At 37.2% G+C, this 14,286-nt stretch overlaps 1 protein-coding gene across 2 annotated transcripts in view; it reads right to left on the reverse strand.

Annotated features, from left to right (window-relative positions):
* The window catches only part of DSC3 (desmocollin 3), a 42,567-nt gene that overhangs the window by 24,848 nt on the left and 3,433 nt on the right, over positions 1–14,286 (reverse strand). For both annotated transcript variants that reach the window (XM_027127660.1, XM_027127661.1), the window contains exons 2-6: positions 10,051–10,135; positions 8,039–8,238; positions 6,593–6,712; positions 2,372–2,527; positions 515–659 (exon numbers count right to left, since the gene is read on the reverse strand). In XM_027127660.1, the coding sequence (XP_026983461.1) occupies positions 515–659; positions 2,372–2,527; positions 6,593–6,712; positions 8,039–8,238; positions 10,051–10,135 (706 nt within the window). The remainder of the gene's footprint in view (positions 1–514; positions 660–2,371; positions 2,528–6,592; positions 6,713–8,038; positions 8,239–10,050; positions 10,136–14,286) is intronic.

Here is a 14,286-nt window from a genome sequence, read left to right on the forward strand (position 1 = left end):
GTTTCTCTGAAGTTATTCCTGTATTCACTCTAAATTGGAAGTAGTAAAGTAGTAGTTTAAAGAGAAGAGACAATATAGATAAGAGCTTAAAAAATTGTATCCTCAGTGGGTATCATTCAATACCTTCCTAAATAAAACCTAATAAAACTATGTACATTGATTTTAGTTTTATCGTACATTCTACCCTGCATGTCCTCCCTTGGAGCTAGGAATAATGATAAACCCACATAATAATAAGATGAAATAAAGTATATAAGCCAAATATGGTACAAAGCTTGAATAACTGTTATCTGCCTTTATAATTCATTGGTATCATACCAACAACACTACAAACTCCTATAATACCTTGTAAATTACACATTGATTAGATTTGATAGGATTAAATGTATTCTGGTAAGTAGCTATTGGTCCAGTGTCATCTCAGGATGATCTGGCTTTGAGTAAAAACTCAACCTCTCAAACAAAGTATATAAACATTTAACATAGCACATTTTACTCCTAAAAGTTGTCTTACCAATTCTACTGCTTTCTGAAACTTCAAAATTATAAATTGCTTCTGTGAAAATAGGGTAGTTGTCATTTTCATCCTCCACTCTGATGGGCAGTGGAAGAGGTAAGTCTGCTGTATACCCATCTGCAGTTGACGCATGGGCAATCAGCTGTAAAACAGTGAAAAGCTAGTTCAACAGTCCATTATAAAAGATTCCAGCATGAAAGAATACTATGCTTTATCTACTACCTTCTCTGCAAATCTTTTCAATAATAAATCACTTCAAAAATTCCTGTTCAATGCTTCTTTAGTTATCAAAACATCAAACACAGAAAGACTTTAACTACAGTTAAAAGTATCCAATGTTTGGTAGAAGTGCCTACACTTCAAATAAAACCTAGGTCAGAGTACAGAGAATCAGAGACTACTCAGGTCATGAGACTAAGGAATTAAATGTGAATATGGAGACGTGGATTACAGTCCTTATTCTCCCCATAATCATAAAATTGTATTGGGAAGAACAGTTAACCTCCCTGCAATGGGGAAAATCCTGACTATATCATCTAAATGAGCCAATGACTCCCGACTTTGTCACTACTGAGCCCCTTTATTGTTTAATCTCATAGATCACATATTTGTAAGAGGTTTTCTAACAAAATACATTTAACAGTTTCCACATTACTAATTAATCAAAAGCAATGTAATGTCAAATAGAACTTATTTCTTTTTTTCATTTTTAAATGATTTTTTAATATAAACAATTTTTCCATAGTTAAAGGTGCACTATTTCAATTATAAAAGAAACATCCTTATCATGATAAATTTAAAAATTCTGTAAAGTACAAAAGAAGAAAAGAAAAATCCATGACCTACTACCCAGAGATAAGTACTGTTCACATTTGATGTATTCCTTCAGTCCCTTCTGTGTATATATTTGTACACAAAAATTGAGATCATACTACTGTAAGCTTATATCCTTTTTTTCCAAAAAGCAAACAAACGACTTTATGCTGTAACCATTTCCCAAAGCCCTTAAACATGCTTTGAAAATGGGATTTATTGGCAGTCTAATAATCTACCACATAGACATACTGTAATTTATTTAACTAGACCCCTATCGGTGGACAAATAGAACGTATTTCTATTCAGCATGTGATTACAACACTGAGTTGAAATTTTTCCAGCCAAGAGCAAAGAAATGTCATGTGGTGAACATCATTCAAGTTTACTTACCCAGCATCTCTTCCCTCTTCATTTAGGAAGAGAATCCCTCTTTCCTATGGGGAATCGGTCCCCCTGTACCACATGACCCCAGAGCATTGACCATATTACACTGAAAATTGTCTGAATGATTCCCCATTGATGTAAGTTCATCCACATCAGAATGCTGGCTTATTGTGCCTTGTTTGGACTTGGTCTCCCAGTTTTGCTTCCTTATATACTTCTCGGATATCATCAGATAATTAGACAGGTGGAACAAATACCAAAAAAGGAAAAACAAAAAACACAGAGCAGAAGAGGGACACTGGAAGAGGACCCTTCCAATCAACTGTGGCCCTGTCTTGGAGAGAGGAGAAAGTACCACGACCAGAGAGAGAAAGAGAATCTCATAAGCAAAACCAACTCCTGCAAATTTGCTGGAATTTACATCCAAATACAATTAAATTTCTTGGCTTCATTTGAGGCTTACCTAATACAAGTTGAGATAAAGAGCAGACCAAGTATTCCAAAATATTACACAATCTATTTCCTTTGTCTTTCAGATCCCCTCTAAGAAGAAGTTCAGAAGACAGGAAAGAGTAGATGCGCTATCAGAAGTTTAGTTTAAACTATGATTATAGTTTAATCATTTAAAGTTATGTGTATCAATAAAAGTCCTACATCAAAAACATCATATTCTTCACGATCCACAGGCCGGGTACAATACAGATTTCCAGTGTCTCTTTCTATGAAAAACAGATTTAGAGGTTCTTGGTCAACTCCACGCCCACTTATTGAGTAGAAGACGGTATAGTTCTGTGCCGCGTCAGATTGAACCTAAGAGGAAAAAGCATATGTAAAAAATTTTTCATGAAAATGCTATTTTTAAATACAACTTATATGTTTATATATATTTTTATTTTAAAGAGATGACTTTAATAATATAATAATCACCTTTGTCACTTCATCAACATGCAAAATGGTAATGAACAATGGTAATTTGGCAAAAGATTTTTTTAAACTGCTCAAATTTAATGAAAACAATGTTCAACATAAATAGTAGCCAAAGACAACCTCATATTAAGGCACAGTTTCCCATCTAGTGATTTGGCAAAGGTAGAAAAAAGCAATAATACCCACTGTGGACAGGGGTGAGGTAAACAGGGATTCTCATATACTGTTGAAAGGAATGCCAGTTGTAATGTTCCTTAGGGAGGGGAATTAACAAAAATTAAAAGAATGAGAATAAATAGGGAAGACTCTTCCTGGTAGAGGAAACAGGAAGCGCAAAACAACCAGACCAGGGTCGTTGGCCACTGTAGTTGGAATAGACAGAACTATGGGAAAAGGAAGTCGGAGAGGAGGACGAATGCAGTAATAGGGCCACGGCATGTAAGAGATTCCAAGGATGCTGACTTCTGCTTGGAGTCAGATGGGGAGCCAATGGAGAATTTAGACAAGAGTAGTATCTGATTTATATTTTAGAAGGAGAATTCTTGGTGTTCTGTTAAGATTAGACTTGGGTGGGCAGGTAAAGGAAGAAGCAGGAAGGCCATTTAGAAAGTTACTGCAAGAATTCAGGGGAGAGAGAACTGTTTGTTAGACCAGCGTGGTAGCAATAGGGGTTGTGAGAAGTGGTTAGATTCTGGATATAATTTGAAGATACAGCCAACAGAATGTGCCAGTTGGTTGGCTGCATGGTGTGAAGACAGAAGTCAGGGATGACACTATGTCAGTGGGTGCAAGTATCCCCTGATGTCTATTCTGCCTATCTTCCTTAGTATTAGAATTTGCAGTTGAGCACAAGGTTGCCTGGAAGAAAGACTTTTCTCAGTCTCCCTTGCAATTAGGTATGACCACACAAAAAGGTCAGGTCAATAGGGTGTGTGCAAAAATAATACATGCAGGGGCTTCCCTGGTGGCGCAGTGGTTGAGAGTCCGCCTGCCGATGCAGGGGACACGGGTTCGTGCCCTGGTGCGGGAAGATCCCACATGCCGCGGAGCGGCTGGGCCCGTGAGCCATGGCCGCTGAGCCTGCGCATCCGGAGCCTGTGCTCCGCAACGGGAGAGGCCACAACAGTGAGAAGCCCGTGTACCGCAAAATAATAATAATAATAATAATACATGCAGGATCTAGACTGTACTCTAGAAAGTGGAGGAGTTGTGTTCCCTCAATGGGACACAGTGATGAGCCATCTTCAACCTGGAAGGATGGCCAAGCTTAAAACGGAAAGAATCCTGGGCCCCTGGTGATTTCTCAAATTAGAATCTCTTTACCAGATCACACGTTAACATGAAAGGACTAAATCTCTGTCATGCTTTAGCCACTACGATTTGAGATCTTGGTAAAATGTGGCTATATCCTTATCCTATTATAATACAGGAATTAAAATTTTAACTATAAAGAATGGATGGATATGGTAAATTGGGGCTCAACATCGATTTCACCTCCTCCTACTGTGTCCTCTCATAGTGTAGATATTAGAAAGATTCAGATAAAAACAAACCAAAAACTCTCCCTTTTCCAGGGTCTCTTGAAACAAGAGTTCTGAATTAAAATACAGACAGTCAGGTGCGCTTGCATGAAATTTGGAAGCCATAAGGGAGACAGATGCCTCCTTTTTGCTGCTTCTACTGTTTTTGCTGACTCTTTGTGGTGCAATTTTTTCTTCTTTTTTCCTGCAGCAGCAGAAGTTCTAATGGTTTTTCACAGACTTCGTGGATGCTGAGAGACAGGATATAGATCAATCTTTTTGTGAACACTGATGGGAGCAGTTAAGATTGTTTTGGAGCTGCAGTTGGAGGAGCAGCTTCCTGCCTGTGGTGGTTCCTTGCCCAGTGCAGCTTCCTGACCATGGCAGTGGCACTCTGGCTCTAAAATGACTGGCTTCCCCATCATGAAGAAAGCAGTATGTCCCTTGGCTATAGATTCTGTGGGGTAGATAGGAGATTCGTTCCTGAAAATTCAACCTAAAGTTTGTTTCTTGAGCCTTCCCAACAATTCTGTAAACTGTTTAATACACGATCGTAAATCCCTCTGTTAATTCCTTAAAGAGAATTGTGCTCTCCGCAACTAAAACCTTACCGAATGGACTCTACTGCCCCAAGAACTGAAAGGATGCAGCTGCCATTAACTGAGAGGGGAGGATATTTTTTATAAGAAAACGCAAACATTTGATTTTTATACGTTAAGTTTGAAATGTCTACTGAAATTCCAAGTGGGAATATTAATTAGGCAACTTGGGCTGGAGATATGAAGTCTTAAGTTTCCAATGTATAAAAAGTACTTAGGGGCTTCCCTGATGGCGCAGTGGTTGAGAGTCTGCCTGCCGATGCAGGGGACACGGGTTTGTGCCCCGGTCCGGGAAGATCCCACATGCCGCGGAGCAGCTGGGCCCGTGAGCCATGGCTGCTGAGCCTGCGCGTCCGGAGCCTATGCTCCGCAACGGGAGACGCCACAACAGTGAGAGGCCCGTGTACCGCAAAAAAAAAAAAAAAAAAAAGTACTTAAAGCTATGAGGCTGGATGAGATCACCGAGAGAGTGAATATAAATAAACATTACACAAGGTTCATAGTCTGAGCCCTGGAGCTCTCCAAATTTAGAGACTGAGGGGTCAGGGTGGTGAGGGTTAGGAGGATGTGGGAATGAAGAAGAACCAGCGAAACATACTAAGAAGGAGTGGCCAGTGAGAAAAGTGGAAAACTAGGTGAATGTTGTCCTAGAAGCGACGTGAAGGAGGGACAGGTCGGCTAAATCAAATGGACACACGACAAGGAAATGAGGACTAGAAGTGGTGACTGGTTTAACAGCGCAAAGACCAAAATTACCTCTGACCAGTATAAGTTTGGTAAACAGAAGTCATTTCTTAATACGCTTTCACCAGTGCTTAAAGTACAATAATCTAAGAGAAGAAACCAGGGTCCAGAACTGGATAGAATTTTCTACAAGTGTGAAAGACACTGGAAGCATAGTTAAAAACATAAACAAGTAGGACACAGGTGGCACCACTGGTATTAAACATCAACCACAGTAATAGAAATGTAAGGGAAAAAGGCAAGCATAATGCCATAGCCTCAACTCAGTCGTTATTTCCATTGTGTATATTCCATTTGGATCTTTATGCAAAGTAAACCTGACCCTGCTTAAAAACGTCTTGTTTTTAGGAAAAAGTTAAACTATCTAGCAGAGCACACCTGGCCAGTTCTGGGTGGACCCTACCTGCCTCTTCTGCCCCATCTCCCTGCTCCACGCCCATCACACACAGGAAGGCTAAGCTCTGTGAGCTCCCGCGAGGAGCCGTGCTTGCTTGCACCTCTGTCCCCCTCTCTTCTTCCACAGTGATTTACCTGCATGACACTCTCCCATCCTTCAGGCTTTAGCTCAGATGCCTCCCCCTCTAAGTCTTTTTTCTGTTTTTTACAGCATTTCATTCAGCCCATGAATTCTCAAATCACCCCGACCCAGCCCCATCTCAGCACTCGTCATGCAGTATTGCAATCATTTGCCTACTTCTGTCTTCCTCACTAGACTCATAAAATACATGAGAGCAAAGGCCATGACTAAATGTATTTCTAGCTTCAGTACTTAGAGCAGTGCCTTCCACAGGACAGGGTAGGTGCTCTATAGCCGGCTGCTAAGTGAATGAATAAACTAATAAAGATCATTTAGTGGCTGTAGAGTCTTTCTCATATTATTATTATTAGTTTTTTAGTGATTTTCTAGTTTTTCTCATTATTAGCTTTTTAGTGATTTTCCCATTTTATGTACTTTTATGACTCTCCATGAATATCTTCAATCAAATCTGTTGATTTTTAAATGTTTAAAGAGTTATTAAAACCTGGACAAAACAGACTCTTGGAACTAATTTAGCAATCCCAATCAGAAGGAATGGAAAACCTACCTGTTGAAGGAACAAAGGGAAAGGGCCCAAGGAATTCTCTTGCATTGAGCAGGGGATAGGCGCCCATCTCCTCTTGGAACGCCTGAGAACAGTCTCTTTAGTGTGTCTCTTCCTCAGTACCTGAATTTAGAGAAAGAAAATTAACAATAAACAAAAGCATCACAGCCTACTTCATTGTAAAACAGTGGATGGACCATAAATCTAACACCTCTCTGGAGGCTCAGTGTCAGGAATTTCCATGCTGAAACTAAAGACCAGATAATAAGGTCTTCTTTGTGTTAGAAGGATAAGAAAGAATGTATCCAGACTTTAAAGGTTTCATGAACCAAAGAATTTAATTTCACATACCTTTCCAACACTGACCATACTTTCAGGTTAGGAAAATTATCACTGTACTCTCAGTTCTTCCTGTTCCATCCCAAAATGAGATGGAGAACACATCCTCTTTCAGACAATCTATAGACAGCATTTACTTGTTCTTTCTGCTAAAACCTCATGCTCTCAGGTGAACTATAGTGAGATAATGCATGTTCTTCATTGCCTGAACACTCTACCTGCACTGTCCAATATGGTAGCCACAAGCCACATGTGACTATTTAAACTAATTAGAATTAAATAAAATATAAATTCCACCCTTCAGTTGTACTAGCCACATGCTAAGTAGCAGTAGCCATTAATATTGGGTGACCATATCACACAGTGCAGATTACAGAACATTTCCATCACTGTAGAAAGTACTATTGGAGTTTTTAGTGATTTCCATCTAAGCAGTCATTTAAGAATTTAGATGACTTTTTCATTAATACACTTCACATCGATTAGTTGTAATCCAGTGAGTACTTTCACAACGGCATTCCTCATGACACGGAATTTAGAACTACAGTCAACAATCACTGAGTGGTGGCTAATACCATTCAGACGCATACATACTCCAGGATTTCCATCCTATTTTAACATCAGAATCACTGTGGCACTTGAAATCAACCTCTTATTCACTGGGAACTACTGCACTTAATATTAATTTAACATGTACCTATTGACTATGGGTCTGGTGTAAATGAGGCTATAAACACAAAAGGGATTGATTCGTGCCCTTAAACAACGACAGGTAAATTGTTTGTGCTAATAAAAAATGCCCAATGCTACAACAGAGGGATAACCAAACTGACACTGGCACACAAAAGCAAGTAGACTTTAGAGGTGGAAGAAACCTTCACAGAGGAGGTGTCATTTAGATTTAACAAAGTAAGATCCAATGTCTAATCAGTGTTGAAAAGGGAAGGAGAAGGAGGGAAGGGAGGAGGAAGGAAGGGAAAGCAAACAGAAGGAAGAGAAAAGATAAGGAAAATAAAGCCTATTTTTTCTTTTGTCTTCTTTGCAACCTTTAATGAGAGTATTTAAATGAGAAGAAAAACATGCCTGAAAATATCAATGTACTTTGAATACCTTCTTCTGATGTTCCAGGAGCACAGGAATCTCTTTCTGTGTCTGTTTCTTTGAGTCAGAAAGCCATATGGTGAAAGATCTTTTCTCATCAGACAACACAACAGCATGGGCTGTGTATACTGACCCATCTTCTAGAACTCTGAAATCAGGATCACTGGATTGGATGTGGTCTGCAGATCCGAGGCACTCTTTCAAATTAACTGCAAGTAGGAATTTCCAAGTTGTAATGTAAGAAACACATGCAAAAAGAAAAACAGTGTTAAAATAATTTATACAATCTTCTTCAAAATCCTGAAGTGAAATGAAATGAACCAATCACTCTGCATTTATCAAATATCTTAAGACTCTTTACATGTATTTTTTTAAAGTGATAATACTTTCTCTGTTAAAAAAATGACAATTCTGGATTGTATATTTGTATTAAATAAGGTTTTTTAAACCTTTATATGCTTCTAAGAGGCTTATGAAAATGATCTTCCTATTAAAGACATCTGTGTGTTGCAATCATGACAAAGCTGAGCTACATGCCCGCCCACACAGCTGGATAAACAAACAGAAAAGTTTTCCTTAACAATACAGTCTGAGTCTTTTAAGATACACCTGTGTTAAGCCAGAAGTTTCACACAAAGAGTGACAGAGTGTATGAGTTTGGCAAACAGTCAAGTAAGAAAAATCTTTAAATTCTTCCCACTAGCACTTTTCTGTCACATCTCCCCCACCCCCCACCCCGACCCTCACCAACGCCCCAGGGGCCCAGAGTTCTCTTTGTGTTCCTGTTCCTTGCTTTCCAGGGCTCCCCAGTGAAATGCTATGTGGAATCCTCTCCCCCTGGAAATTTTCCCAAGTGAAAAGTCATAAAATATAAGTATCATACAAGTGTTTTGATACTTATATCAAAAGTATCAAATCCATCCCATTCGTCCACTATCTGCTTTGACAGAAACCAAACTGATACATCAATACACACTTAAGTAATAACCTAATACTCACTTAAGTAATATCATCTCAAAAGATTCATGTTACCCATGTATAGTGTTTTCACTTTAATCCAAATCTGTCACAGATGGAAACGTTAAGTCAAAATGAAGTGAACATCTTTAGAAGTGATGACACATTTCTCTCGTGTTCACATTTTTAGCAGAGTGATAACCTCTGGTCTATTCCCCTGGAGGAACATCCCCGACTTCTCTTTACATCCTCTCCTTTCTTCCTTCCCAGAAATGGGACACTGTTGAAAATTAATGTGGCGTCTCTGGGACAAGCTATATCTCTGAAAAAAACATGATGCTTTTCCTCCAATATTCCCTGTACCACAGGGAAAGTCCACCTGGACAGAGCTTCCCAGCTGTTGGGAAAGGTTGAGGTTCCCTAACTTCTCAAGTGTGCAAATGGCTGATTAAGCGCAGTTTTGAATGGAATAGTTCACCTTGTTATATTTCTCACTGCAGCTATGGCATTGATAAAAATACCGCTCTGATTCTCTCAGGTCCTTACCTATATCTCTCCAGTGCTTAGAATCCTAGAGTAATGAAAGGGCTACATTCTACATGTAATTCTTTATGTAATTTTTACTGTTAAAACATAAGTGACTACAAAAGCATGGATTAGCACATGTTCATTAGAATCGATGACAGAATTCTATAGAGTTCTAAAGAACAGAACATATATTTTAAACTTGACTTGTATCTAATTATTGGTTCCGGCTAATTCCAAAAGGCAAAGATTGGATAACATGCTCTTTCCAGCCTAAGTAAATTAAATTTCTGTTTTAAAAACACTGTTTTGGGCTTCCCTGGTGGCGCAGTGGTTGAGAGTCCGCCTGCTGATGCAGGGGACACGGGTTTGTGCCCTGGTCCAGGAAGATCCCACATGCCGCGGAGCGGCTGGGCCCGTGAGCCATGGCCGCTGAGCCTGCGCGTCCGGAGCCTGTGCTCCGCAACGGGAGAGGACACAACAGTGAGAGGCCCGTGTACCACAAAAAAAACCAAAAACACTGTTTTGAAATTGCTCACCTCTGCCAACCACTTTGTCTGCCTCTAGTTTGGAAGGTATATGAAATATCACCTTTTTGCAAGCTTCACAAGCAAAACCGAAGACCTAGGAAAAAATGGTCACATTAATACAGTATAGAATAAAGAACTAAGTTTTAGATATGCAAGATATATAAGTCCTAGAGATCTACAGCTAGCAATACTGTATTGTATACTTAAAATTTTTGCTGAGAGTAAATCTTATGTTAAGTGTTCTTACCAAAAGAAAATAATAATAATATATAAAGAAGGTGAGAGGAAACTTGGAGGTAATGGATATGTTTATGGGATAGATGGTGATGATGTTCTCACGGGTACATACTTATCTCCAAGCTCATCAATTGGTGTACATTGAATATGCACAGCTTTTTGTGTGTCCATTTCACCTCAATAACATAGTTTTTAAAAAAGAATAAAGAACAAAGCCATATGATCATCTCAATAGATGCAAGCAATTGACAAAATCCAACACCGACTTACAATTAAAAACTTTCAACAAACTAGGAATTCAAGAGATTTTGCTCAATGTGATAAAGGGCATCTATGAAAAACATCCTACTTAACAGAGAAAGACTGAATGCTTTCCTCTGACATAAAGAACAAGACAATGATGCCTACTCTCACCACCTCTATTCAACATTGTACTGGAGGTTCTAGCCAGGGCAATTACACACACACACAAATAAAATTAAAGGCATCCAGATTGGGAAAGAAGAAATAAAATAGTCTCTATTTTCAAATGATATGATCTTGTACATAGAAAATCCTAAGGAATCCACTAAAAACTATCAAAAAAATAATAAGTGGTTTCAGCAAGGTTGCAGGATACAAGATCAACATACAAAAACCGATTGTTTTCCTATATACTAGCAATAAAAAAATCTGAAAACAAAATTAAGCAAACAATTCTATTCACAATAGATATCCCACCTTCATAGATTAAAAGACGTATTCCCAAAATTCCGCTAACAAATTCAATGCATTCCCTATTGAAATCCCAAATAACTTTTTTTGCAGAAATTAAAAATCAATCCTTGAGGAAATGCAAGGGACCCAAAGACCCAAATAAACTTGAAAAAGAACAAAGTTGAAAGATTTCCCAATTTCAAAACTTACTACAAAAATACAATAATCAAGGCAGAGTGGTACTAGTGTCAGGACAAACATATAGATGAATGGAATGGAACTGAAATTCCATAAATAGGCCCTTACATATTTAAAAATACATTATTGGTTTTGTTTGCTGCCACTTATTTTAGTATTTCAAATATATGTCCACAAGTAAGATCAGGCTACTACTTTTCAACTTCATACCATCCTCATAAAATGAGTTAGGGAGAGTTCCACTTTTTTCTGTTCTTTGAAACAATGTATATAAGGTAGAGATTATCTGTTCCATATAATTATGGAAAAATTCACCCATCTCAGGTCTGGGCTTGATGGATATGACAGTGTGTGTATGTGGAGACATTTGGCTTCCAATTCAGTGTCTTTATAAGTCTATTTACAGTTTGTATACCTCCTCGAGTCAACGTTGGTAATTTGTATCTTGTAGAAAATTGCCTATTTTGTCTCTTTTCAAATGAACTAGAATAATATATTAATATTATTATCTACTTTTTAAAACATCTGTCCTCTCCACAACTGTGCCTCTTTTTATTCCTAATATTGTCTTATCTGTGCCTTCTCTATTTTTCACTTGTTCAGTCATAGCAGGTTGGTCTATACTTTCAAATGATAGCATTTGGTTTTGCTAATCCTCTATATTGCTTGTTTCTTTTTCCTTTTTTAACTGTTCTTCATAAGATATATTCTAAGTACACGTGTATTTTAAGAAATAATAAAAGAAACACTAGGGCACTTACCTTCAAAGTTAAGAAATAAAACATTACTATTATTTTCAAAGTCCCTATATAACTTTCCCTAACTGCATTTTCTTCTTGACTTCAACCTCTCCAAATATCAATAATGAATGATATTTTTTTGTAAATCATTTACTTCCCCATTTCTGCTTAATTTTATCCCATGAGTATGTATCCCTAAAGAAAATTGGTTTGTTTTGCCAACTTTAGGCTTTAAATATATGTAGTCATATGCCAATTATATGCAACTTGATTTCTTTCCTCAAATTATGTTTGTGTAATTATGTTCAGATCCATGCTGAATATATAGCAGCAGCCCATTCATCTTTGTCGCTGTATAGTACATCACTGGAAAGTAGGTACAATTAATTCATTAATACAAGGGATCGATATTGGAAAGGATGATATTCATATATAGATTTCAGTTATGCCATGTTTCCTGAATTATAAAGAAATTTGATACTATGTTTGTGGGGACTGGATATATTACTGAAAATAAAGTAAAAACATAAAATAAAATAAAACCACCATTAATTAGCAATGATGAGCTAATGACTTTTAAAGGTATTTTAAAAGTAACTTTTGTACAAATTAGTGCCCAACAACAAAAAAATACAACATACAAAAAAAATTTTAAAGATTAATGAATTATGGATTGACTATTTGAGTTATAAAAGAATTTATTTTAATGAAGAACCCTCCAGGACAACTTTAAATATCTGACATAAAACTTAGAGTTGCGAGCAACTTTAAATTAAAATGTAACAAATTAAGTTTTAAAAAATGATAATATAAAGTATTATCTACTCTAGTCTGGGAAAAATGAATTGCTTTGTTTCACTTTACAGTACTGTCCAAATTGTATTAATTGTATCATAGAAAGCTTATCATACAAATCATTAAATCCTGATAGAACTATCTAATGCCAAAGTGAGAGTGAAAACACAGGCATACGTGTCAGTGTTTCATTTTTGTGCTGTTGTTCAATTTTAGAGTGAATAGGCAAGGTAGGCTTTCTAAAATAAAATAACACCTTTTTCAATAGAGGAAAAAGAAGCCAAAGAACAGAAATTTATAGAGTATCTGAAACATAAAGGAGATCTTGACTGAGCATATCGGTTACAGAATTTTCAATTCGTCGTTTCTCCTGTGGACACTTGCCTGCCACCTTAGAGACGGAAATATTACTTTCAAGTTCTTACCACCTTGAATTGTAGGATTTACCTTTCTGTATTCTCAGTGCTTTGATGATTCTACTAAATTTCTTTCTAACCAAACTCTGTATGATGGGATTCTAGTTAAATGGAAAGTATGATTAGCTGCAGGTCACCAGAGATGCCATATATGGGATGGCAACTGACACAAGGATTACAACAGGGCCCAAAAATGTGCACAGCTTACATGTATTTAGTGACTCAGAGAGTGCTGCATCATTTAGCTGTATCTTAATATGAGCACCAATAATCTCCATTAAAGAAGGTAGGTGATAATGAACTAATATAAATATATACTACAACTCTGACTTCCTTAAGATGGTGGTTTTGAAATAAACTAGTTCGCATTTACTTATTTTATTTGTCCTAAGCTTTTTTCCCCACTAATGCAAAAGATAATAGAAAGTATTATACTCACTTTTATTTTAAAAATTGAATATGTCAAATGTTATCAAGAACAATAGTAACAAAAAAGTCTGTTAAAGGAGTCACATTATTCTCAAATGCTATAAAGTCTGAAAAGATAGAATGCCCGTTTGTCAACATAGGTTGCAGGCAGAATTTCACATACTCCAAGGGGAAAAGCATGTTATGTTATAAAGAAAAATACTATTTTAATTCCTTTTGAAGAGCCCTTTTACCAAGTGATAGATTAACCATGTCCAAGTACATACCATTTATAATATATAATAGTAAATATAATTCCCAAAGTGGATTTGATATGGCAAACAATATTCAACACACATATAAAAGGATCTCATTATTTATAACAGGGCAGAAGACATCTGAGCAACTGAGCTAATGTGAATTAGTTTTCACCATTCCTAACAATTTTGCTACTTTAAAAGGAGAAACATTTTAAGAGATACTCAGTGCTTTCAACAATAATGGGATGATCTGACACGTTTCTTTTCTAGTTTCCCCCTCTCCTTTCTTCCTTTTCTTTGTATATGTGTATGGAAGGATGATTAGGAATTGTAGTTAATTGTAGCAGTTTGGAGTATACTGAGGATAGAAAGGTGGGAAAGGGATGCAGATTCAGGAGAAAAGTGCAGAAGGGAAGATTCCACAACCTATGGGGCAGCTCAGTGGGAAAGCTAACACCTTAAAAGTCTCAGTTTTCTGTTGAAGAGCTCACTTCA

Source organism: Aethalodelphis obliquidens, unplaced genomic scaffold, assembly GCF_003676395.1.
Source record: "Aethalodelphis obliquidens isolate GAN/ISIS:26980383/991018 unplaced genomic scaffold, ASM367639v1 scaffold32, whole genome shotgun sequence".
In the NCBI taxonomy this organism is placed as follows: domain Eukaryota; kingdom Metazoa; phylum Chordata; class Mammalia; order Artiodactyla; family Delphinidae; genus Aethalodelphis; species Aethalodelphis obliquidens.